This window comes from Abramis brama (assembly GCF_963993115.1).
Source record: "Abramis brama genome assembly, chromosome: 2".
NCBI lineage: Eukaryota > Metazoa > Chordata > Actinopteri > Cypriniformes > Leuciscidae > Abramis > Abramis brama.
Window position 1 is genome coordinate 31882355 of NC_139964.1, and position 27163 is coordinate 31909517.

Genomic DNA, 27163 nt, shown 5'->3' on the forward strand with positions numbered 1-27163 from the left:
ATGACTCAGTGCCACTCTTTCGGGATGTCATCAGTGAAACAGATCTGAACCCCACTGAAGACTTTTGGGAGGTGACTGAACTGGAGAAAATCCCTGCATCCATGATGTTCCAGTATCTTGCAGATGGAATACTTCATGGTCCCTGATAGGGAAAATTGTAATGTCGTGCAAACTGTTAGAAAAGCTAAGACGAACTTCCTATCAATATCAGCGGTCGTGAAACTATATGTCCATCGGGCACATTGGGTGTGGTGTTTGAGTCTCCACACACACACTGGTGGTGATGTTGTAAAGCAGATTTCTAAGGAATAGAAACAGCCGAGCCTTAAAGAGAAAATGCCCCGCCCACTTGTGACGTCAGAGCAAATAGGAAGATGACAGCACGAAGGCGGACGGGCTGTTGTTGTTTGGGTCAGTTTAGTCAATGACAGGTCAATGTTGATCGCGATTGAATGGCAGCATCGGACAGTCGGGGGTCTTGTCGGGATGGCGAGGGGAACAGATCTTTTCCAAATGTGAGGGAGACCGGAGTACAGACGGATGCCAAAGTGCAAGGTTAGATTAACCTGTCAATGTCTTCTCGTGCTAACCAGATCCCAGTGGATAGCCTGTATAACTTTAAATTGCAGCGTGTTGCCAATGCTGTTTCATTTCTTCTTTCAATAGGCTGTTTTCTTTAATTTTTGCCATTGAGACATTTACATTTTGTCCTTGCCCCGACTGGTAGGCTATTATCTATTTTATATTTCCTGGTTTAATGTCTATGTCAGCAACTTCATTTTACGAGCAGTCTGATAACATAACACCTGGTCTAATTCCAATTCTGAATCAGATTCTATACTAACAATTTTCGATAAATACAAAGCAGATTATTGTGTTAGTGTTCCAGTGCAGAACCGATTATGTTTCTTTTCCGCTTTTTGACACAAAAAAAAAACAGACTACATAATAAATATGCAATGAGAATGTTTTAATAATAATATAGCCTACAATAAAAAATATTGCTTATTAGAGATAAAATGATAATCCATTTGACTATACTTTTCCACTGAACCCTAACCTTAATCAGTTTCGTATAATGGCATTACTACTACTACTACTAATAATAATAATAATGATGATAAAAACAATAATATTAAAATATTCAAAATACATATGATTTTATTGCTCGTCTAATGATTTTGTGCTTATTGTGTCAAATAGTGCAAATAAAACAAGTGCTTCCACATTTTGGTTATCCGACACTTAAACATAAAAATAATAAATATTGATTGTATGAAACAATATTGTCTGATCTCATATTATGCCAGTTTACTCATGCAGAGTTGTTTTACCTTCTAAAGGGTCACTAATGTATTTTTTTATTTAGTTAAGTTTAAAATGTACACTGTGTTCTAACCGATTATCAATCTATCTCTATTTACAAGTTATTTTAGTAGTTAAGCAAATGTTGATTAGAGTCACAGTCACTGGTCTGGTCACATGACTCCTCTTCTGTTTCAGGTCAGGAACCTCGACTGTCCAAAGCCAACCTCTTCACATTGTTGAGTCTATGGATGGAGCTTTTCCCCAAGAAAGAAGCATGTCAGCGGGAAAATGATCCTGTAGGCATATTTTAATTTCCTCTAAAGTGATGCAGTGTGTTTCAAAGACAGAGGGCTTACATTTAAAGCCATTTAAAATGCGTTTAGGAAGGAATTAAGAAGAATGTGTTACAGGTATCCACCGGTCTAAAATGCCTGATTTGTATTTATTTCTATACAGCTCTACGAATTATTATTGGAAAGCTGATTCCCACAGGACCGAGTCCCTGCTGTGCATACAATGACTCGTGCGCTCTAAAGGAGATGCTAATGAACTTATAGTGTGCATAAATTTGAAAGGCTGCTTCATCCTCTGATTCATGAGCTGTATGGATATGAGAGGAAAACACTTACAAGCTGCTTCAGTATCTACTTGTTTTATTGATTTGTTTCTTTTATTAAAAAGCACGGTGCTGTATTTGCGTCCAGGCTGGAGACAGTGGTCTTGTGGTGGTCCATGAGCGCAGGGTTCTGGGTCTGCATTGCTCCAGTGTGCAGTTGCATGCAGGACAGGTGGCTGTGGTCAAACATGGACCCCGGCTGAAGGGATGTGATCTCTACTTCTCCAGAAAACCCTGTTCAACCTGCCTCAAGATGCTCATCAATGGTAACATTAGAACTGCTCTCTCACTCTCTAATATATGTACACATTGACGGTCAAAGGTTTGGATGAATTCAGATTTTTTTATGTTTTTTTGCTCACCAAGGCTGCATTTATTTGATCAAAAATACAGTAAAAGCTGTAATATTGTTAAATATTATTACAATTTAAAATAACTGTTTTCTATTTGATTATATTGTATTCCTGCGATGTCAAAGCTGAATTTTCAGCATCATTACTCCAGTCTTCAGTGTCACATGATCCTTCAGAAATTATTCTAATATGCTGATTTGATGCTGAGTAAACATTTCTTATTATCAGTGTTGAAAGCAGTTGTGCTTCTTCATATTTTTTGTGGAAACTGTGATAATTCTGTAATTCTGTAACATAAATGTCTTTATGGTCACTTAAATCAATTTAATGTATCCTTGTTGAATAAAATTATTCATTTATCATTAAAAAAAAGATCTTACCACAAACTTTTAATAGTAGCTCATCATGGTTTCCACAAAAATATTAAGCAGCACAGCTGTTTTCAACATTAATAATAGTAATAAATGTTTCTTGATCATCAAATCATCATATTAGAATGATTTCTGAAGGATCATGTGACACTGAAGACTGGAGTAATGATGCAGAAAATTCAGCTTTTCATCACAGGAATAAATTACATCTTAAAAATGTATCCAAATGATTATATAGCATTGTTATTATAAATTGTAATGACATTTCATAATATTACTGTTTTAACTGTATTTGTCATCAAATAAATTCAGCCTTTCTGAGCATAAGAGACTTGTTTCAAAAACATAAAAAATTTAATTATTCCAAACTTTTGACCACCACCATTTTATTTATTAATTTATATAGTTTTATATTTGATTGCCCATCTCAACCCTCATTGTCTTGCCTTTCATGTCCTTTGTTCAGCTGGTGTGAACAGGATATCTTACTGGCCCGGTGACGCCGAGATCGGCTTGCTGTCGGGTAGACGTGATCCTGCAGACTCCAGTCACCAGGAAGCCACTCTGGACGCCACAGCCGCAGAGCGCCTGAAGTCCAACAGCAGGCCGCACATCTGTGTGCTCCTGCAACCTCTGGACGGCACCATGCTGCAGTTCGTGGACCAAACCTCCCAAAACTGCGACTTCCTCGGGAAGATTGCGGCGGACAATCCGACTCTGGACGTTGCGGATGTCTTTAGAAAGGAATGGTGGAACAACTCGGATGATTTCTTGGAAAAGTTCTTTATAAGTGATGAAGAAGAGCATATGTATGTGCTGAACAAGATGGGACTGGAGAACTTTTGCGTGGAACCAAATTTTAGCAACTTAAGGCAGCACATGAGGAATCTCATTAGGATTCTCGCGTCTGTGGCCGCTAGTGTTCCGGTTCTACACGACGAATATGGTTTCTTCATGAGAGAGCCTTTAGGGACGGGTTCTCCAGCTTTACCTCAGGATGTGATACGGCACTGTGTCATACAAGCACGATTATTGGCGTGTAGAACAGGTGAACTCTGTTTGATTACATTTACTTATCGTTAACTTGCTTGACTATTTGACAACAAAATGTTCAGCTGTTATCAAAAATACACAAATCAAGACCAGAAGTGATGGCAAAACGTGCCAACGTGAATCTATTAAGTTTTTTTTCTGAGTTGACTCTTGATTCCCTCCGTAGGAGTCAGTCGGATCGCCTCCCAGAATCGACTCCATTTGCTCCATTTCAAAACAGGGTCAGCAATAAGAATATAAGTTTGCCGTCATTATTACACACTTAATATAGGCTATTCTTTTTTTCCCCGACTCTAAACCTAAAACTGCCTTTATTAAAACAATATACTTTAGCGTGACTCGCCAAATGAGTCCAGTTTAGAGATGACATTACCTTGAAATGATGAGTATCACCATCATATCCTAGATGTTGCCAATACCTAAAGAAAAAATCCCAGGATGTCCTTCGAAAAAGAGTAGGGGTGTAACCCCGGCATCCTGGCCAAATTTGCCCATTGGCTTCTGTCCATCATGGCCTCCTAATTATCCCCATATATACTGATTGGCTTCATCACTCTGTCTCCTCTCCACCAATAAGCTGGTGTGTGTGGTGTGCGTACTGGAGCAATATGGCTGCCGTTGAATGGATGGAGGCAGATCTGAATGTTTAGGAGTCCGGCATACGTCACCAGAGAAGTCTGTCGTTTCACTGGAAGATCCAGTTAATATATAAACAAATATACATACAAAAATTAAACATGCATGGATGAATCATTCACAATGAGATTGATAAGATGAATTAGTAGCAAAATACATAGCATGAATTTCCATTTCATGCTGACTTTAAGCCAGTTGTAGGATGACTTTGTCTGAACTAGGAATTTACAAAATGCCAAGACAGTTACCAACAAGTTGTAAATAAAGTGCTGAAGTTAGCCATTGCTGTTAAGGATTGAGGGTGACCGCTAATATTCATATTTTTAACCATATTTTGACATGTTGATAAAATAAGTTCTTTATCAAACAGAATGGAATGTTTTAAAGTGATTCAGACCAACTAAAACATTACTGGATTTATTGGTCCGTTGCTAATACTGTTGATTTCCTGCCAAAATGATGCCATTTCCTGGAGGAGGATGTCAGGATGCAAAGTTGAATCAAGGATGTGGTTAAACTGTTTCACCTTTATTTATTTTTGTGTAGAGGATCCTAAAGTGGGAGTTGGTGCAGTTATCTGGGCAGAGGGAAAACAGGTGAGCCAAAAACTGCAATGAAAACTTGACTTTATGATTGTATGTATTTTAATAAAGAACACCTCTCCGCTTGCAGTCACAATGTGATGGCACGGGTCGGCTTTACCTAGTGGGCTGCGGATACAACGCCTATCCAGTGGGCTCACAATACGCAGAGTACCCTCAGATGGATCACAAGCAGAAAGAGAGACGGAACAGGAAGTACCGATACATCCTCCATGCGGAGCAGAACGCGCTCACATTCAGGTGAGGCTCATGGGAAGAAGCTATCAGAAGAAATGTTGGCAACAAGAAAAAGAGCTGCAGTCACTTTTACGAAATCCACTCATTCCAAGAGGAATTCAGGAGTTTTGCATGAAGGCGAAAAAGTTCCACACAGATTTCGCTCATTTTCAAATTTCAACAGAAAGCTGCTTGATTTAATTTACTTGTTTCTACACTATTGACAGAGGACATTTCACTAATCTGAACGCACCTAAATTGTTTTTCAACTTTGTTGAGATGCGCTTTTATCATTTTTATCAAGCCATTCAAACATTCGAACTCGTTCATGATTCGTTCATTTCATCAGCCTCCCACCTTTCCCTTTTATTTCCTTCCAATCTGCAGGAGCGCAGAGATAAAAGAAGAGGAGAACACAATGATGTTTGTGACCAAATGCCCGTGTGATGAGTGCGTTCCTCTGATTGGCTGCGCTGGAATAAAGCAGGTCTACACTACAGACCTGGACAGCAACAAAGTCAAACACGACATCTCCTACCTCAGGTTCGACAAACTCAGCGGCGTCCAGAAGTTCATTGTAAGTGCTGATGATAAATCAATGAATAAACATAAATATAGCACTGTGGTGTGGTCTTTTTCCTCATTTTTTATTTTTATGGATAAATAATAACTATTATACTTGAAAATGCACTCAAAAATTGGCTCTTTTTTTAAACTTAATATATTTTTTCCTCAGTGGCAACAGAAATCTGCAAGACATACTTCAGAACAAGCTGCTCCGCCTACAGCAAGTAAGTGTTTTACACGACACCGTTTTCAACTAAAAACAGAAAGCGTATGCGTTTTGGCCGTTCATTTACACGACAACTGCGTTTTGGTGGCCTGAAAACACAAACTTTCGAAAACGATACCGTTATTATCGTCTGTGTTAACTACAAAAACGTGAATTTGTGAAAAAGGAGACATCATGCGCTTCATTCAGTCTATAGGCGCGTAGTGTTTCTCAACAAAGTGACATCGCCAACTACTGGCCTCGAAGCAGAATACATCGATTAGGATCCGTGTGAACGGGGATCTTTTTGACAGCGTTGTCCTCTGTACGCGAAACTTTGCAAAACACGAAGGAAAAACGTTTCCGTTTTTAGTACATCATTGTCGTGTAAACGTTCCCTCAATTCTAAAATACTAGTGCAAAATGCCCATGCAAAATCAGTTTTTGTGTGTGTTTTTAGTAATTGTTGGTTTGGTGCCCGTGAAAGAGACTGTGAACGCATTGAATTCAGGGAGCAGGCTAGGTTACTACAATTGATGGCCGTGAATAAAATAGAATATTCAGAAGTAAACAGTATAGCTGACAGAGTGTTTATGTCAGAATGTTTATTTTTTAACCACAACCTTCTAAGTGCTTCTTTCACCGATATATTTAAGAAAACGCTATGCTTGAGCAAACAGCTTGTGAATAGGCAACTACAATGCCCGTGAAAGAGACTGTGATCGCATTGAATAGGATATGTTTAGTTGGTGAATAGCATAGGCTACTATTACACAGTAGTAATAACGTTAAGCGCACCAGAATCTATCTATAAATTACAGAAGTAAACAGCATAGCTTACTTATAGATTCAGTTTACATCCACAAATTAATATGAATTACATCCACAATGAATTACATCCACATCCGTCGATTCAGGGAGAAGTGCAAAGTGCCCATGCAAAATCAGTTTTTCTATGTGTTTTTAGTAATTGTTGGTTTCTTGATAAAGAAACAAAATCAGTTTTTGTGTGTGTTTTTAGTAATTGTTGGTTTCTTGGTGAAGAAAACTATAATATTCAGAAGGAACCAAACTATAATATTCAGAAGGAACCAAACTCTAATATTCAGAAGTAAACAGTGTAGCTGACTGAGTGTTTATGTCAGAATGTTTATTTTTAAACCATAACCTTCTTGGGGCTTCTTTGACCGATACAACCCTCTAATGTCAGAATGTTTATTTTTAAACCACAACCTTTTAAAAATGATATATTTAACGATATCTTTAGCATTTCTCATCCAAACAACGTCAAACTTGGCACTGCACTTACTCGTGACCGTAGCGAGACACCTGTCAAGTTTGAAATCCATCGGACTAACGGTTCGAGAGATATGTGGTTAACAGACACACACACAGACAGACAGACACACAGACAGACAGACAGACGTTCCTGTAATTTATAGATAGATATCTTTAAATTCATGCCCACTTATTATCAAATTGTCTCGCTAAATGGATAGGCAAAAGGTGATATGGCAGCTACTTTACCAAATGCAGTTCAGCATTGTTGGTAATTGTCACATGTCTGTGTACTTTTTAAACCAAGATCAACAATTTAGGCTAAAATGTTTAAGTAAAAGTGTTTTTTAGCCCCGGTGACCGGTCACCACGGTTTTGAACACCTTTTTTTCTTAACGGTAGTTTATTAAATTAACTTTGAAGTACCTAATATTCAAATATTGTATAATATTCAATGTAGTTTCTCAAATAAGTTCTTAAAAGCTGCATGCATAAAAATTATATGGAATATACCCTGAATGTGTGTTTTATTTTTTTTGCAGATGGCTGCATGAAACGAAGAGACAATGAAACCCATTTTCAGTGCAATAAGAGACTGCGATCTTAGAAAACATTTGGAAAGCTGCTCTCTTGTCTGTATGGCAGCAACAGATGATGTTAAAGGAATAGTTCACTTAAAAATGAAAATTCTGTATGAAGTATGAATACCTCAAGTATGAAGTTATGAATACCTCAAGTATGAAACCTGTATGAATTTCTTTCATACAAAAGAAGATATTTTGAAGAATGTCAGCAACCAGACAGTTGATGGACCCCATGACTTTCAGTAGAAAAAAAAAAAAAATACCATGGAAGTCAATGGGGTCGGGTCCATCAACTGTCTGGTTACCGAATTTTCATTTCAAGTGAACCAGTCCTTTAAAATGTCATTAATACATCACAAACTCTTTCAGTTCCTTGTGATAATGAACATTTAACCTGCCATACTCATGCTGAATGACGCAAACAAGTTTTATTAGTTTAATAGGACAGCCCATTAAAGAAAATTTTTATTATATGCATTTTAGAAACTGGGTTGCATGGTTTTAAAATTGCACACAACACTGTGGTTTTTAAATTTGTTCAATTGAAAGGACAATAATAACTGAATAAATACATAAAATGTATTTATTAAAATCAAGATTTGTTCTTAATTTCTAGTGTACAGATTTACACTATCTACAGTGCCCTATGAGCTTTTTTTTCTTTTAAAAAGGAGTCAGTGATACTGCCAGTGCTTCAGTTGTTCTTTATTGATATGGTACTATTCAGATGGAAACTGCAAATGTATGTGTAGTAGGAAAAAATAATTCAAATTTTGAACTGTCAATGTAATTTCTGATAAATATGTTCAATAAATTTGGCTCAGATGGATATTTCAAATTTGAAACTTGTTGCCTAGAGTCCAAATGAATTTGCTTCAGACTTTGATTGATGGTCCAAACCACCTAAACATATTTTATTCATCACATAAAACTAAAGATGACTGTAAAAAAAAAAATACTGAAATCAATCAACTGTAGAGGAAAAAAAGAATGAAATTGAATCAATTTTCTTCAACAGCATAACTCAAATATAGTGAGTTAAAGAGGTTCATTGCTTAATCGAGCTAAATATGCTCAATGAGAACATATTAAAAACAAAAAGAAATTAAGCTCCCCCTTCCAAAATTTCTTCTCAAATTAAAAAAAAAAGTAAATTAACAACTTAAGAACAAAAGGCACCTGTTTTGTACATTTGCGTCCTCATTTCATCTTGTTTTTCAGCTATGCAACAATCTACTTCTGTCAAAATCATCAAAGACAGCTGAATTATGGGTTATAGCACAAAATACATACTACAGTAAAAGGAATACTATAGTATAGAAATGAATATTACACTACAGCTGCACGACAGTATAAGAAGTACTTTAGTATGATGTACTAAAGTTAACAAATTCAATAGCACTAAGGACACTATAGTATAGAGCATACGATAGTAATGCCGAAGCACTATAGATTTACCTCACTGATCTACATGAAATCTACGAGTTGGAATATACACTTAGTGCCAAAGTTGATTTTCCAAGATTCTTCTAAAATGGCAACCACCTTCAGAGCAAAATCAGCTTTAGGTAAACATCAAATAAAAATATATAAAACAAAACAGCGATGCTTTCCGATCAGAAAAAGAAACGGCCTGGCAGCAACTCAAAATGTACATGAAGACCCACACACACGCTCTTCCTGTTTCAGCTCAGATGAACAATAATTAAAATACTGATAAATGAATTCATCCTTCTAGATAATTCTTATAAAACACAAACAGAGTAAAGAGAACAGGGAGGAAATGATCAGGTTTGTAGTGTTCTGAACAAAGCACACGGGCTAATCAAATAAAAGCGAACGCAAGTCAAACTGATGCCCGAGAAAAGACGACAGAAAGGAGGAATGCAAGAATGAAGATTAGTGCAGTTACAAGATATCAAGAGAGCTCGTAACTGATCATTTGGGAATCTCGGCTCTTTTCCGGCAACATCCAAACAACACAATCTCTTCTGATTGTGGCGCCGCTGATGCCAGGGAGAGTGTGGAGTGTCCAGAAACGGAAAAATTAAAGTTTACCTGTACTTCCTCATCCGCAACGAGTGTCTTGATGTGTTCGTCCTGTGACTCAAACTGGCTGCTTCCTACTTTTTAAACGTCCTATCATGGCACGAGAGTTTGCGATAAAAGAAAGAAAAGGAGGAAAAAGAAAAGCAAATAAGAACAGAGAACATCAATGATCAGGAACCTTCTTTTGTAAGCCTCAGAACTAAGAGGAGACACATTTTTCAAGATTTTAAATAGAATTATTATTGTTAATATTTTTTTGGGGGGGGGGGTTTGTGGGTTTTTTTTTTTCCCTAATACTGCAATAGCTAAAGTTTAGGAGGCTGGTTTCTTTAGGTCTCGTATTTGTTTGACGAGGTACGTCTTTTCGTCGTTAAACTGCTCGTCGTCCGTGCGATCCTTCTGAAAGTTGCTAAGGAAGTCGATGAGTTTCGTTTGGTTCTTCAAAAGAATGTCTACGATGGGCTGCGTTTTATTTGGATTGGCCACAAACACCTGAGGAAATACAAAAAAAAAAAAAAAAGATTCTTACAATGATATACAACTAGGAAGCATACAATGTTATATTTCAGTCTGTCCCTTACACAAAGCTATAATATGTAATATATATTTCATATGAACCCCTTTTGATGAATATAAGGGTCTCACTTTCTATTAGGTGTCTTTAACTACTATGTACTTCCATCTAAATGAATTGTAAGTACAATGTACTTATTGTGTTGTATTGCAAAACACTTGTGCTGCTATTGACTTGGGATACGGGTAAGATTAGGACAGGTTTAAGGGTGGGTTAAAAGGGAAGGGAAGATTTATAGAGATATAGATAAAGTAATTACATGCAGGTATTTTATTTAAATATCAGTACAAAGTAAAAACATGTACGTACACAATAAGTTCACTGTATCAAATGATTAATCTAAAAATGTTATTACATAGTAGACACTAACTACTTTTTGATATGGTGCTTTTTTGTCATTTTTAAGTTTGACGGCCTCAATCCTGACATTGTATTTTCCATGCAAGGAAAAGAAGGGGTAAATTCAAGTAGTGTCTCAAGTTTTTGTACCTTAAAGACATGGAAAGCCTCAAACTGAATGTTGGGGCTCTTGTCCCTCAGGAGATTCATCATGAGCTTCAGGTTCTCTGGTTTACTGATGTACCGCGTCATGACTGTGAAATTGTGTCTGTCGAGGAGCAGTTCACCCAGCAGCTGTCACACAAACACATGACGTTAATGACAGGACAGGCTCCCGACGACAGAAATCAGATGTCAGAACACACACCTTCAACGACTGTCTCTTGGTCACGTAGTTCTCAGAGTGAAGCAGTTTCTCGTAGTTATCGAAAACCTGGAAGATCAGAGAGAGTCATTAAAAAATCTCAGCTTTTCACAATTCTATGAAAAAAAATAAACAAACCAATTTTTTTTTTTACCGCATCGTAGTTCTGTTCTAAAAATTCCGACACCAGAACCTTGTGTCTTGTGAGCAGGTCCTGTAAAAAAACAACAACAAAAAAACAATATATTTAGTGTAATTTCCCAATTATCAAATAATTTATGTATCAATTAGAGCTGCACGATTAATCGTTAAAAGATCGCGATCTCGATTCAGTTCAATCGATTTTCAACCTCTCGTTATTTCTCTATAACAAATATTCATATTATCACAGAAGTACTGGGATATAAAGACTCATGTCTATGGAAGAGATCAAAATAGAATAAATCACCCTGCAAGTAACTTCACATAACGATTGTATCGATTACATAGTTACACCAGTAGGTGGCGACTTAAAACATGTATTCATTCATGTAACATAGAGATTCATTCAAAAAACATCTATTATTGAAACAAGTGAAGAATTTATGAGCGAGTCATTGAATCATTCATCCAAACCAATTTTTTAAGAAAATAATTTGTTAAGATTCATTAAACATTTTAAATGGCAATTAACCTTTGTCAGAACCTCAAGTAAATTACATGTTATTTTGTTTAGTTGTCTGTTCAGAATCGTGATCTGTTTGAAACAACAACAAAAAAACGTGATCCTCAATTTATCCAGAATCATGCAGCTCTAGTATAAATTAATAATGTGATATTTAATAAAATAAAGCGCTCACCTTAAAGGTGGCAAATGCATCAGAAGCGATGTCAAATGTGGACATCTCCACGTAGCTGAAGAAATCTTTAAAGTGTTCAGAGTGGAGGACGATTTTGGCGAGAGGTTCATGCCGGATGCACTCGCGCAGCATAATCCCACAATTCAATGCCACCTGAGGGGTCTCATACCTGCCACGACATCACAGTAGAAATGTTACGTTCACACACACAAATTAATGCTCAACAGGGACCATGTTCAGGTGAATGGAGCTTGATGATTTTAGATCTATTGCATGTTTGCTGTTCTGATATTGATGCTGCATGCATCCATTTATTGCTAAAATGGATGGAGTGATGGAAGGAAAACTGCAACATTTGGAAGCCTTTCCATGCAGGAAGTATGTAAGTAACATGCTCACATGCTGCATTTCAAAAATACCCATCACTTCTCACCCTTTGAGTAAGATGAAGAGAACTTCCTGATGAGAGCAGAAGTATTCCACCGTTGGGCTGCGGGTTCCGATCTGCCGGCGCAGGATGTTGTTGAAGATCTGGCAAACGTCCTTTTTACCCTGCGCACACACATAGACACCCACATTATACCAATTATCAGAATCATGAATAAAAAGAAAAGAGCAAAAAATTCACATTCAAACAACAGTAGAGCGAAATGGATGGATGGACAGACAGATAGACAGCAACATACTGTCGGTCCAGATCAGGCCCACATCTGATTCCACACGTACCAGATGTGGGCCGGATCTGGGCCGACACTATGTTGGGCAGGTAGGTTATTGTCTTCAAGCATCCTCACCTCAAAGTCGATGACCTGGAGGTTTTCCACCAGTGAGATGAGCAGGCCGCTGTTGTAGAGCTCTTGGGCCAGTTGGGCCACCGTCTCTGTGTGCGGCTCCTTATCGTTCGTGCCGTACAGGATCTCCTTCATCGCCACCAGACATTTCGACACCTCCTCTGAAGCCTGACAAACACCAAAAAAATCACTTGAGTACCGCTGCAAAGTATGCTGTCAATTCAATACGGCGTTCCTGAATATGTGTATGCAGCGCATATGGTACCAATGCCACATATTGCTCTGAACACCTAAAAGGATTCTGGGTAATTTCACATGTAAGCTCATTTTACAAAGACCATCATTAGCTATTTATCAGCTGCTGAAACAGCTCAGTTTGACAGTGTGGAGGCATCGTGAAGCATATGGATTTTCCTCCAGCTGGAAGAGCCCCAGGCCCTCGGAATAACAATCAGCAGGTTCCCAGCGCTTCAAACGCTTGACTTTAGCGTGAGGCTGCTGAAAAGGGCCTTAGCAGGCAGGTGAAAATGAGCAAGAGGTCGGGCAGTGGAGCGATATTCCCACCTCTGCGACATCTTTCTACTCTCAGCACCAATATGAGAGCTTGCAGGAAGGAATCCAGCCTCTCGCTCATTTGGGCCTCTAATGGATGCTCTGAAAATGGGGTTCAGAACGAGTAATTTGGGCATCTTATTGACATTGAGATGAACGGGCTAATTTATCAGAACTAGCCTAATTCAACAAACAACTGCGATTCAAATGAAAAGCTCTTTTGGAAGAAAAAAAGCAATGTCTTTAAAAAGCTAAGTGCAAATCCCAGTTCCAGACTGCATGTCCACATTAGTCTGGTGCATATTGCTCACAAAACTGGCAAAGGCCATTCATAGACATTTCCATGTTACACTTCCCTTTAACAGCAGATAATAAAAAAAGTTTAGACTTTATGCTAATATTCAAAAGTCTGGCTAAACACGGTCATAGTTATCAAAATGCATATCCACATTCTAAGATAGGATCAGATTATTCATGTCCACTGCTGGTCTAGTGCACTGATTTAAAACTCTTATTTGCCTGAGGACAGGCCTGTCTCTCTGAAAAAGCAAATGAAAAATGCAAAAACACAATGGAAAAAAAAAATTGGCAGTGGAAAGAAGCCTGATTTAGAGGACATAACCGCTGATATTCTGGTAGAAAACATGACACAGTGTCTGAGGTTCAAGCTGAGGAGACCTAGGAAAACTTCAGCATCATCACTCAATAGTCAAGTTCATTATGCAATCATCTGAGAGATCTGGAACAACTGGGGTAGATAATGGAATGGAATAAAATCTTGGGAAAAGAGTGGAAAAATAAGGGAGAAAGAAATTCTGACCGGTGGACCAAGGTAAACACAGAGTGGCAAATTCATTAAACCTTACAGTCGCTTTTGTGCCATCTTAAACAGGCACTGGAACATTCTTTTTAGTGTAAACACACCACATTTAAATCAAATCAGGCTTATTAAAGTGATGGAGTGATGCTGTACAGTCCCAGTAAAGCATGCCATATTGCAGCGATCTATTGATCTGTGTTCATGAGTAACATTGTATCGTTGACTACTATTTTTAAGTGTTGTTGTGTAATGACGTAACGTGTGGAGAAACAAGATGGATGAAGTTTGTTGCTCCCGTCTGGTGTGCTTTATAACTCCTGACAGACACCACAGCTAGCAAGATGCTCCTTACCAATAGTGATCAGCGCTTCTTTTTTTGCCATGTCTGCACTGTTACCTGATATATTTCCTATAGTCAGGTGATAAAAAACCCCAGAAACTGCCAGCAAATGCTGTAACATGACAACTTCAAACTCATACCTTCTCTGTCTTCTTGTCCTGTTTGACCAGAATGGAGAGGTTGTCCTTCAGGGTCTTCACAATTTCTGTGGGGTTCTTGTGAGATTTACCAAATAGTGGCATGGTAGCGGCCGTAGACTTCTAGCTGTAGAACGGCTGGAATAGAACAAATAAAAGGAGTCAATGGCTTTGATGGCCCTCTTAAATCCTGACAACTAAACACTGAGACAGAAGACGAAGTCTACCAAAGTTTAAAAGGAGATAACAGCCTGGAATATTTAAACGGGAAATTTTGCATTAATCAAAAGCAGCACACATACATACTGTACTTGACTGAATGTATGTTTCTAATAATATGGATCTAATGTTTGTGTGAATGCTTGAAATTACTCAAGTACAAAAAAATGCCGCCTCATGAATTTCTTTTAAAAATAAAAATTATTGCTGTTATACTTTAAACTTTTGATGACTTGAGTGGGTGTGTTCCTAGTAGTGCAAATCTTCCATTAAAACCAGTGTTATTTTAGTATTATTTATATATTATTATTGTAAATAGTATATTTTATATTTATACTATTTAGTTATTTTAATTTTAGTTTTTGCAAAAAAATTAATAATAATTATGTCATTCTTTAAATACTTTTTTGGAACATTATATTTATTTGGTTTTACAGTAAGATATCAGTACAACAGACACTTTAGTCTGAAGAACAGATCTTTCCATTTAAGCTGCAAGTTTTTCATCTAATATTTACATTTTCTTTTTGAATCTTTATTTCAATCAATAGAAAAAAAGATTCTTAAGTTCTTAACACCGATTTAAAAACATTTACATTTCACCAAAAATCTAAATAATTAAGAACAGTTATGATCTGAAACTCCACTTCAGTCTGTAAGTAGCTTTAATTATTATGTAAATTAAAGACAAAAACTCCATTCATTGTTCCAGCCTTGAACTAATGTACTTTAAATGAAACTAAATGATTATTCTTAATTTGATTCAGTGAATCTCTTCACAGTAGTAACAAAACCATTTTGACAGGTTTGACGCAAATGTGATGTGAGAGGAACTTTTCAGCACACAATTATAATGAGGGGAATATTCACTGTTTTCCGAGAGAACTAAGTGAAACTTGTGACTGGTAATCCTGTGATCTAAGAACCTAAGGTGTGTTTGTGTGTGTGTGTGTGAGTGGGGGAGAGAGAGTCCAAGAGTTAGAAATTTCCTGTTTCTCCACCTGTCAGACGCTGATCTTTGAACAGATTCTCTTCATATTACTGCTGCGTTCATTCAATACATTTTACATTATTACCACCTGACCTTATGACAGATTAATGATTACACAAAGTATATACAGTTTGATAGTACCTCCTTTAAAGAAAATATTCAAAACGTTTTTTGAATACCGATCATACTAGTCTGTCCACTCTGCAATCTGTGGGAATAACTTAATAATTCACTATGTAAACGCTGACAGCAATAAAACCAAGACCTGACTCACGTCAGTCATTAAGTCATACCCAATCTCCAGAAACACATACCACCCTCACCTCGCCCGTGTTTACGATCACAATACCACCTTAACCATCAAAAGCCCCATCGCTGAGGAATGTCACATGACCACATTTATTTAACAGTGAGTGAACAGGTCCTCTGTTTGCTGTGTGACAGTTTTAGGAATTTTATAGTCCTCGGTAAAGAAAAAATTAAGCGCCACCTTTATTTACTATCTGTAAATACCACCTCCACCCTAGCGCTGCAATATTAGAAAATAAAATATGAAATGGAAGGATTTAGTCTGAAGCACTGGACATAGCCTAGATAAATAAGAGATAGATGGTGATGAGAAACCAGTTTTATTACCAAGGAATTGGGTACAAAACAAGAACGTAATTCCTAAAAAGAAAATATAATAAATGTGTGACAGAATGGATAGCCATTTTGGGTTGCAAATTCAGCCTAAATGAGCTGTCTTTGTTTGGTCACAAACAAACTAGCAGCAGCTAGTTTGTTTGTGACCAAAAACTGAAAATTGTGCTTACTGATTAACTTATATTTCCATAAATTACAGAAAAATATTTGGTAACAGGGTTGAGTTTTAACACTAAAGTCAAGATAAAAATAAAATAAAATTACTTCCCGATATGATGAAGAAAATATTCAAACGATGTCACCCCTTGGGTGTGACATTTTAGTAATATAAAATACATTTAAAAAGAAATCATAATAAAAAAAAACATTATGCAGTATCAGGTTGTTAAAAAAATGTGGGACACAGCTAAACATTTTGGTCATTAAAATTATAACGATAATAAAAATAATAAAATGAATTTACAATGAGTTGAATATCTTTTAACCAACATATTATTAATAAATTATGTCATTCTTTTTGGCATTGTTGTAATAGTTCTCCAAAATAAAATGCTTTTAAAAATATACATTATCATTGGACTGCAGATCACATTCCAAAAAAACAAAACAAGGCTAAATGTGTGTCATTTCAACGTCAGGCGTCAGATGTGTGTGACAGAAGCTCTATTAGGACTGTAGGGAAGCATCTGACAGATTTGATACTGGTATTATGTGGAATCGTGCTGAAATGCATGTTGAACTGAGTGAGCAGGCCCTCCAGTGCATGATCTGCTTGTGTGTGTGTGTGTGTGTGTGTGTGTGTGTGTGAGAGAAGGCCTTGCAGTGGTGTGATCTGTTGTTCCAGGCCTGTTCACTGAATTCAACACAAACAGCAGCAGAATTACAGCGTGACACTGAGCGAGCTGCTCGTTACAATGCAACACGCGAATGGAACGTTACAATCGAACAGAACGACAGACTGTAACGGCAACAATGAAGCAGATCAGACGCTCGAGCTCAAACACTCATATACACTCTCAGTTTGTCAACCCTGTTACCAAAAACAAGCCCGACATGCGGAAAATTGGGCGTACGTTTAGCTTATTCTCTTGCGACACCAAAATAAAGGCACACAGCAATAGCCCGTGAGCTTATGCTGGTGTTCGACGTTATATGATATCTAGCTATTATTTCGATATCGCGTGTGTAATGTCTGAAATGTTGAATACTTACAGTGCTGTGATGTAATTGTTTCTTCTTCTGCGGCTGCTGTGGTTTCTGTGTGTGTTCGCAAGCAGCCGTCCTGATCACGCCAGCAGACTGTGTGTTGTGTGTGTGAGCGCGCGCACGCGCTGGGCTAAACGTCAGAGGAAAGTGTGTATGAGCGAATTAAACACTGACTGACTCAAACGCGTATATCTGCAGAAGACATGATGGGTTTGTAACACAAACTCCCTGTCTGGTGCCTTTCTGTGGCTGAAGAATGATCTGGGATCGGTTCTGTGGCCGTCCGTGGCGGTTAAGCCTGTGACGTGCGAGCTGATCTCAGATCAGATGCTCAAAGCCTTTCTCCCGCACTGAGGCGAGGCGTCGTGTTACCCGGATGTGGATGTGTTCAGACTGTATTATGGAGAGATATACTGACTAGAATAAGTGCATGACTCATGCACTTTTTTCTTTTTATACTAGTATCGCGTCATATACCTGCATGAACTATTGAACGACACCGTCATAGCCAAAGTCTGGGTGTGCGCAGTGTGTTACTGAAGCAGAGACTCTGAGTCACAGACCAGCTCGTACACGATCTGTGGCTGGTTCATAAAAATTCCTGAAGGTTAAATTGATACTAAATCTATTTTTTGGAGAAAAAAAGAGAGAAGGTTATACTAACAATATACAATAGGCTGGGTTTCAAATCCTCTTTTCTCAGATTTTAATCATATTTCCTAATTGCAATGTTTGTTGGACTTTAATGTTTTTTCTTGAATTGTTTAACTTTTGGTTTCCTTAAATTTAGATAAAAATCCTACAATAGACTGTTAAATGGCAAGGTTTGGCACTATTACATATTTTACTTAAAGGAATAGGCTCACCCAAAAATGAAAATCATGTCATCATTTACTCACCCTTGAATGTTGTTTTTGACTGTATGAGTTTCTTTCTCCTGCTGTATGCAAAGTAAGATAAGTCAAAGGTCTGAACATTCTTCAAAATATCTGATTTTGTGTTCAGCAGAAGAAAGAAACATATACAGGTTTGGAACAACTTGAGGGCGAGTAAATTATGAAAGAATTTTCATTTTTGGGTGAACTATCCCTTTAATATTTATAAATCAAATTTGATTGAAAATGAAATTCTACCATAAAAGTTCCCACCATTGTCTTTTATTATCAGAAACCAGATTTTCATGTTTATAAAAATTCTGATAAATGATTATTATTATTAAGGGAAATTGTTTTATTTTATAGTCTTAATATTAGCTGTTATTATTTATAAATCCAGTTTTAAAAATGAAATTATATCACTTAAAGCATAACCATTCATCTTTTATTATGAAACAGATTTAATTAATTCTACTACACTGTAAAACAAAGTTGCTGCCTTAAATTTTTTAAGTACAATCAACTTGGATATTTAAAGGTCCCGTTCTTCGTGATCCCATGTTTCAAACTTTAGTTAGTGTGTAATGTTGTTGTTAGAGTATAAATAATATCTGTAAAATGATAAAGCTCAAAGTTCAATGCCAAGCGAGATATTTTATTTAACAGAAGTCGCCTACATCGAACGGCCCGTTTGGACTACATCCCTCTACTTCCTTCTTTAATGACGTCACTAGAACCGTTTTTTGACTAACCTCCGCCCACAGGAATGCTCCCTCAACTCTACCGAAATTCGTTTATGTAGGCTACTTGCGCACTTCTTATAACTTAGGCTACTGTGTGTACTCAGCTCTTACGGTGATTTTCTGAAGTAAAACTGACGCTTCATCTTTTGTGTGATGTACAATAAACTTTATTAAACTCATCAGTATGTTTGATCATCATTCGGACCTGAGGGTTGTTCCATAAAAGACGCTTAGAAAAGCAGGGATTAAACTCCAAAACCGGACTTGAATGAGCCTAACAAATAAGTTGGGGCTAAAGTGGTTCCATAAAAGGTAATTGAAGTTCATGCAATCTCACTAATTTGATCCAGGTTTATCAAGTCTAGATAATTGCGTGTGCACGCGTTTTTGAAGCAGCCCTAGAGGTCGATCGTGGATCAAATCGATCCACCATCAAACAGCGTATATTTTATGCTGTTTTTTTCCCCCTCAGTGCAAAACTTACATTTTACAGTTATATTCTCCATCTGTAAATGTTACAAAGTCATGCAAATGTATCCATTTTGCTGCTAATCTTCATATTGAACGAGCGCTGCTGCGCGCATGCGCGCCAAATAGGAGCGCAATAATTCTGACTGAAATATACATTTTGCTTGGAAAATTAATACGCGATATTTTATAACACTAGAAATATCTTCTAATTATAATAATTTATCTTTAGGATGTTGGATACGTTGCAGTGAATTTCTAGCGAACAGAAGTACTTCAGTGAACAGAAGTAGCCTAATTCAGGGAAGTTTATTTTAAGAAACTAAATATATAAAGATACAAAATATTGTTTTGGGTATAGGACCTATGCTACTTAATAAAGATGATGTATACTTATTTAGAATGCTGAGAATTACAGCTTTTAATGCAATACTTTTTGGAGAAAGCAAGAATCCCCAGTTTTAAATGAGTAGATTTAGTTTCTAAAGTACATTATGGAGAGGATAACATGAAATTAAGAGCAAATGTATACATTTTGAAAAGATATGTGCAACTCTAAAATCAAAGAATATTCCATAAAATAAAGGAATATATATTAGCCTACATTAACTACATTTTTATATAACCCTCCCTTTTATTTCTAGTTATTTTATTTATTTACTTATTTAATATTGAATATTTGATATTTAAATAATATTACTTGAATAACTATTAGGAATTATGTGTCATTATAAGAGTTTGATATAAATATGTGAATGTTAGATTTTGATTAATATTTATTTATTGTTTTTTGTCTTTTTCCCCTTAAATCATATGTATGTGTTGGTGGGTATTATCACAAAAGAAAAAAAGTAGAAGGAAAAATAAGGAATATTTATTGGGGGAAAATATGATGTCTTTAAAGGAACTGTCCATTTGTATAATTGTGTTAAATGTGTTTGAATTGAAAGACATAATATATATATCCATTTTATATCCATCCGGTTAATATACTGTCAATTACTAAGCTCAGATTCATCTTGCCAGTTAAAATTTATATTGTGCTTTTGTAATTATTTATTTTCAATTTTGTGATTTTAACTTCTGCTTTAAAAAGCTTTTTTTTAGATTGTGTTCTAATGTTCTTCTAATAATCATAAACATGTACTACAGCTGCCAAACAAAACCAGAGAGAAATGTATTCATAAATCTTTAAAACAATCTAATTAAATCTTGGGCACAAAACATTCAGCCAGTAAAAAAAGAAAACCTGTAGTATATATATTGTATTTATCTATCTATATATATAAATACAGTACATACATATATATATATATAGAGAGAGAGAGAGAGAGAGAGAGAGAGAGAGAGAGAGAGAGGTCTATATTGTCTAATTTATCATTGTAGCCTTATTTAAGTTGATTTTCTGTATATTGTGTATTTATTTTTGGACTAATAATGGTTAATAAAGTCCAATAATGGTATGAGAGAGTGTCAGTGGTAATACCATTGTGTTCTTGTTGGTCAGTGTTAGAGGATCTGTGTAACAGCTGAGGCTTAGCCTGACAGTTAGCCTGCCCTGGACCAGGTTAGTTTCCCAGCATAAGTTGCCAGGGTAACTGAGTTTGAACTATTTTAAGTTTGCTTTATGAAACAGAATCCACCGACAATAAGTCTGACTAACCAAAATAAGCCTGGCTTGTATTCTAATCTTGTTTTATGGAACAACCCTCTGGTCCGAAACAGCAGACTTGTAGGCTATTAATAAATAATGGATACATACAAGCAGATGACAAATACGTTATAATAACCGTAATTAAACTACTAAACTATACCTGTTCCATCTCTATACAGCACTCTGACTCTGTAGGCATTATTGTCCGACTCGAAATGAACACTGTTACTGAGAGTTTCTGATATTATCATCATTCCGTGAGATGAAATTGTCCTGAGAGACTGAGCGCGAGCTCATGAAGCTCCGCCCCCTGGGTCGTCCAGCAGCAGCTTATTTGCATTTAAAGGGCACACACTAAAACAGCGCGTTTTTCTGAGCCCCAAAAAATGACAATTTAAACATGCTGTAAAAAATGATCTGTTGGGTATTTTGAGCTGAAACTTCACATACACACTCTGGGGACATCAGAGACTTATTTTACATCTTGTGAAAAGGGGCATAATACGGGACCTTTTACTTAAAAATATTAGTTGAATCTTGTATAACGTAAAAAGTTGACAATTGCTTCAACTTATTTTAATGAGTTAAAGCAATGCAAAATCTATGCTGTCATAACTTATTGATCATGTCATTTTTTTTTTACAGTGTATGGTAAATATAAGGATTTTTATTTTATTTTATGGTATTAATATTTAAAATCAAGTTTCAAAAAGAAAATTCCATCATAAAAGTTTACTCATTTTTTATCATCATAAAATATTTTAATAAATTCTGATAATATGGTATTTCTATTATCAAGAGAAATGTTTATTTTGGTCTTGATAGCTCTTAATATTTATAAATCGAGTTTCAATCAAAAGTTTCAGCATGCACAGATTTAAATGAATCAAAAATATCTAACAATAATAAATCATTAAGTAACATTTATTTGCAAAATTATAAAGTTGTTTGTGGTGCACAATGAAAAAGCTGACGCATTTAAGACTTTGACTTTACCAAAATAATTAAAAGGTCATCTTCAACGCAGAAATGAGAGCAATGTGGCAAACACACTCGATATTTCCTTGACAAATCTGAGCCAGCAGAAGAGGATAGAATGTTTCAGTGAAGTTTATTTCTGCCTAAGCACTTTAAATTCATTCATCTCATACAACCTCTTAGATACATATTTACACATGTACATAGATACGAGTCTAATAGAGGAAAATATTTTATGTCAAATGAGAACACGATAAACCTAGCATGAGATAAAACTAACATGCAGCAATGTGCCACATAAAATTAAAATAGATATTAACAATGATTTCTGTATTGCTGAACACGTTAAAACAAACGACAGTGTGCAGTTCTGGGGACATGAACACTTGAGCACAGAAACGCTGTGGTATTCATCCTTGATTTGAATCAGCCGTCTAGGATTGTAGATGAACTTTGACAAGTTTTAAGTAATACTATTTGACAAAAGGTTCCGACCTTTAAAATCAAGTCTTACAAAAGTTGAGTGACACACCAATTATCACTTTCCAGACTACATTTTGAACCATCCAAATCAAACTATCTGTGGTGGCGTACAGGAAAATAAATTGCATAAAATGTGAACACAATTGGTATGTTGTTACTGGGAAATTGTAGAATAAAGTGACAAATACAACAAAATACAATTCATTGACACACAACATAGTGGTCATAATATACAATATGTATAGATATATATATATATATATACTGTTTTAATGAAAAACATGAGATAAAAGTTAATATCTGTACAAATCTTCTTTTACAGGAAATAATTTAAACTATACAGCTGTTTTAGATTAATACATACAGTGAACAGGACTTTTCACCAGGCATAACCTCAAGAATCTTTATCGTATAAAACAACATTTCATTGTCTTGCTGCTACAGCAAATCAGACAGGAGCTTTAGACGCCAACAGAGTCAGACATTCTCAACGCAAGATCAATAAAACCAGTGGAAGCTCGTGAGAGAGTCCTTGTTATGTATTTTTAAAGACTTTTAGACCGCAGGCTACTTTGATGTTAATGCCGACTCGACCAAAAACCCCTTTTCTCTTTGAGGAAATGCATGCAGATGCGAAACGAACAGCATCACACCATATTTTCAAAGTCAGTGAGAATGTGAATGGGAACAGCAGACATTTTTTCCTCTCTCTTATGAAGGTTGAGAAAGGGTGACGCTCTATATAAAATATCCTGAATGGCGCACATTGACCGCAGAGGTCGATTCCTTTCTCGGCTGAGGAGGTTAAATACAGTACAAAGGCTCGAGGAGCTTCAGTAGAAAGTGCACTGTGTAGGAGCTGCCACAAGGCGCTGGAGCAGCGGGCTTCAGGTTTTGATGTCAGAGAAGCTCGTGTAGGTTTCGCTGCAGCTGGACGACGTGCTGAGGTTTCCAGACCCGCTGCCTTCTGTGGGGAAAACATGCATACACATTGGCTAAATTTAGAAAACATGATGGGGATTTATTGTGTGGTGGATGGAGAGCAGGAAGTTGTGTTACCTGAGCTGGAGAGAGATTGAGAAGATTTGGATTCTCTGATGAGAGTGAGCAGGTTTGCAGCAGGGACCCAGCCCTCCTTACTGGTCCGCAGATTACGTACAAACCTGGAAAAAAAGAAAAAATCAACATCACACCAGCCTCTGCTTACAGAAAACATTTTGCGATTCTAATTTGGTCATCTTTAGAAACATCGAAATGAGTCCAGATAATAATCCAACACTCAAAATGCCAAAATGGAACTAGATTATTTTAAATATGTGGGCACAAAAACACTCCTCTGAGTTATTTAACATTTTATATATTTTAGAATATTTTATTAAGCCTATGAAATTAGGAGCAGGTTACAATGTGCATTATTAACTGCTTTACTTTTGTTTTTTTTATATTTTATGCCTGGATTTAAAGGATGACTTAAAAGTATTTAAATTAATATATTATTTTTAATATATGAAAATAATACAAGTATAACCTAAATACAATGCTAAAAGCAAACGAAATGTGAAATGAAATCATATTTTTATTTTCCCTCAATAATTATAGTTTGTATTGAAGAATATACAATTCTGGAATACAGAAGGTAACATCTAGACTCACACAATGAATCGTGGTTCATTCATTCAGTATGTTAAAATAATTAACCATGTTAATATATCAATACAATGTTTGAAAACAAGCAGCTTTGTCATAATTACAGCAGAAATACCAGAAATATCTAGTGAATATTGTGCTCAACTTCGACTTTTTATCTCAGAATTGCGTGATATAAAGTCGCAATTGCGAGTTATAAAATCAGAATTAAACTTGCAATTCTGACTTTATAACGCAATGGCGACTTTATATCACGCAATTCTGACTTTATATCTAGCAATTTTGAGAAATAAAGTCAGAATTGCGAGATGTGAACTCGTAATTGTGAGATAAAAAGTCGCAATTATCTTTTAAAATGTTTTATTCTGTGGTGGAAACAAGCTTCCATAAACATTTGATGAAAAACTTAAACAAAACGGAAACTTGCAATTGAAAACTGATATAAGTTTAAGATGAAGCACAAAACTGAAAAAAAAAAAAAAATTAAACCTAATAAGTAATATTTAATAAAACAAAAACTATAATACAAATTAAACTATGTTTAAAATGAAAACTGAAAAATATAAAAAATAAAAGCTAACTTAAAGGTGGAGTGTGTGATTTTTAGCGGCATCTAGTGGTAAGGTCGCGAATTGCAATCAACAGAAGTTACGGTGGCCGACAGGAAAAGATGTCGTCGTCTGAGACAACAGAGAGTAGCCAGTTAAGCAATGAGGTTTCTTTACAAAGATAAAGTAAGAAATTAGGTTTACTTTATTATTCAGTAAAACGATATGTTATTGCGAATATTATTGTTACTTGTTCATCATTGTGTCAGTGTTTAATTCGCTGACTTTAGCTAGCTTCTTTGCACAAAGAACAACATAGTGAAGAAACGCACTCTATAGTAGTTTGTCCGTTTAGGGCTACTGTAGAAACATGTCGGAGCATTTCAATGTAAGGGGACCCGCGGTGTATGTAGATAGAAATGGCTCATTCTAAGGTAATAAAAACATAACTGTTCATTATGTAAGGTTTTATACACCACTGAAAACATAGTTATGTATATTATATTGCATTTCTGTTTACAGATCCTCCTAAATGTTACACAATGCACCTTAAAAATATTCATACAAGCTATATTAGTATAAAGATAATCCTAAAATAACATTGATATATAACAGTCATAATTGTTTAGATTTGGAATTTATTTCAATTGGTTGATTCAACAGAATAAAAGATCCATTGAATTAAATTGATTTATTAAAAACCACAAACAAACGATTCATTTATGGGTCATAACGTGAAACACGAGGATGAGTAAATGATGACAGTATTTCCATAATCCTGAATGTGTGAATCTTACCAGCGTCCGTCGTCTCCCTCTCTCACCAGCTCCACCGTGTCTCCACTCTTAACCGTCAGCTCCTGTGGTCCGCTTTTCTCATGGTCAGCTACTACCACGTACTTGCCTGGAGACTAATGCAAAAAACAAACACGACACCATCAGTGCTCAAACAAACACAAGGAATCATGCAGCGAAGAGTTCCTCAAGAGACTCACCAGCTTCTTCCCTCCCTCATCCTCAGGATCAGAGTTCATGGGGTCCTCGGCGCTCGAGTAACCGTCGTTCTCCTCCGACGCATCCATAGACAGCGACGCCTTGGTGAAGCCTTGAGGAAGAGAGGACGGGTGAAACCAATGTCACATTTGGATCATGTTAAGACATCGAAAGAGAGGGATAAATGGTGCTCCACATAGATGGTGAGTGGAAGATGAAGAAGAGACTGGCTCGGTTTCAAAACATAGTTTGCGGTCCACTCCTTATGTATAGAAAAAGCCGGATTCCTAACTGTCAAAGAACCTCACTCGAAGAAGAAAATAACCTATATAGAACTTTTACAGTCTATGAACCTTAAAGTTCCTGTCAGGTGCTTCATATATAGAAACTTTTAAGGGCTCCCATCATAGGATCATTTTATGGATTTAGTTCTAATGAGTTAGTTTTAATGAAATTTTATGAATTAAACAGCTCGTAAAAATACTTTATCAGTATAAAAACATTGAAATATCCCATTAAAAATTAAAAATGAACATCAACATTTATTATTGCAATCATTTAAGACTTATGCAATCATTTCTATTATGCAATAATTTAAGGAATTTCTCTTGAAATAGAATATTTTTGGCGTAAAGCATTCTTTAAAATTGAGTTTAAGAACCCAATTGAAACTTTTTTTCTAAGAGTGATTTGAAACGCTCTACATAAGCGGAGGGTAACTATGCACGTGACGTCACGTCGGCCGGAGTGACTGCGGTTACGCCCACCGAGTGGCAAAAAGACTGAGCGGCAGCATTTGCTTTTAGAGTGAATGCTGAGAAAAACACACATAAAACGGGAAAGAGCTTTGCGACTGACTGGACAACTAGATTTGACAAGAAATCTGAGGTATATTTTTACAGACTGCCGAAAGCTACAGAACAGAGAAGCAAATGGATGGCTGCGATTCATGGAAACAACTGGACTCCAGGCAGCGAAAGGTGGATTTGCAGTTATCATTGTATGATTGTGTCAATCATACCTATATATTGTAATGACAACTCGTTAATTAAATATTTACCATTGTATATTCTGCATAATCAGACGTTGTTAAACACTGATAAAATACTGTACAAGTTTT

General features: G+C 36.3%; 3 protein-coding genes across 11 annotated transcripts in view; 1 reads left to right on the top strand and 2 right to left on the bottom strand.

The window, feature by feature from the left end:
• The first annotated feature begins 340 nt into the window (after positions 1 to 340).
• Positions 341 to 8618, top strand: cdadc1 (cytidine and dCMP deaminase domain containing 1). 2 transcript variants are annotated; one of them, XM_084091601.1, is made up of 10 exons: positions 354 to 555; positions 667 to 723; positions 1504 to 1604; positions 2013 to 2190; positions 3115 to 3696; positions 4884 to 4933; positions 5010 to 5179; positions 5543 to 5732; positions 5892 to 5946; positions 7748 to 8618. In XM_084091601.1, exons 3-10 carry the CDS (start codon positions 1557 to 1559, stop codon positions 7810 to 7812), a joined length of 1338 nt encoding a protein of 445 aa, XP_083947727.1. In that variant the 5' UTR covers positions 354 to 555; positions 667 to 723; positions 1504 to 1556; the 3' UTR covers positions 7813 to 8618. The 2 variants fall into 2 exon arrangements, with proteins under 2 accessions (XP_083947726.1, XP_083947727.1); XM_084091600.1 differs by lacking the exon at positions 667 to 723 and having other exon boundaries at positions 341 to 555.
• On the bottom strand, positions 8479 to 18052 carry cab39l (calcium binding protein 39-like). Its single transcript, XM_084091618.1, has 9 exons — positions 17662 to 18052; positions 14598 to 14732; positions 12749 to 12913; positions 12388 to 12506; positions 11955 to 12123; positions 11270 to 11329; positions 11119 to 11184; positions 10902 to 11045; positions 8479 to 10330 (listed from the first exon to the last, which is right to left on the bottom strand). The coding sequence occupies exons 2-9, from the start codon at positions 14697 to 14699 to the stop codon at positions 10151 to 10153; spliced, it is 1005 nt and encodes a 334-aa protein (XP_083947744.1). The 5' UTR covers positions 14700 to 14732; positions 17662 to 18052; the 3' UTR covers positions 8479 to 10150.
• Positions 18053 to 22487: 4435 nt separating this feature from the next.
• The window catches only part of mcf2la (mcf.2 cell line derived transforming sequence-like a), a 72962-nt gene continuing 68286 nt past the window's right edge, over positions 22488 to 27163 (bottom strand). For all 8 annotated transcript variants that reach the window (XM_084104559.1, XM_084104553.1, XM_084104558.1 and 5 more), the window contains 4 exons: positions 26046 to 26155; positions 25849 to 25961; positions 23916 to 24019; positions 22488 to 23823 (listed from right to left, as the gene is read on the bottom strand). In XM_084104559.1, coding sequence (XP_083960685.1) covers positions 23744 to 23823; positions 23916 to 24019; positions 25849 to 25961; positions 26046 to 26155 — 407 coding nt within the window. In that variant the 3' untranslated portion in view covers positions 22488 to 23743. The remainder of the gene's footprint in view (positions 23824 to 23915; positions 24020 to 25848; positions 25962 to 26045; positions 26156 to 27163) is intronic.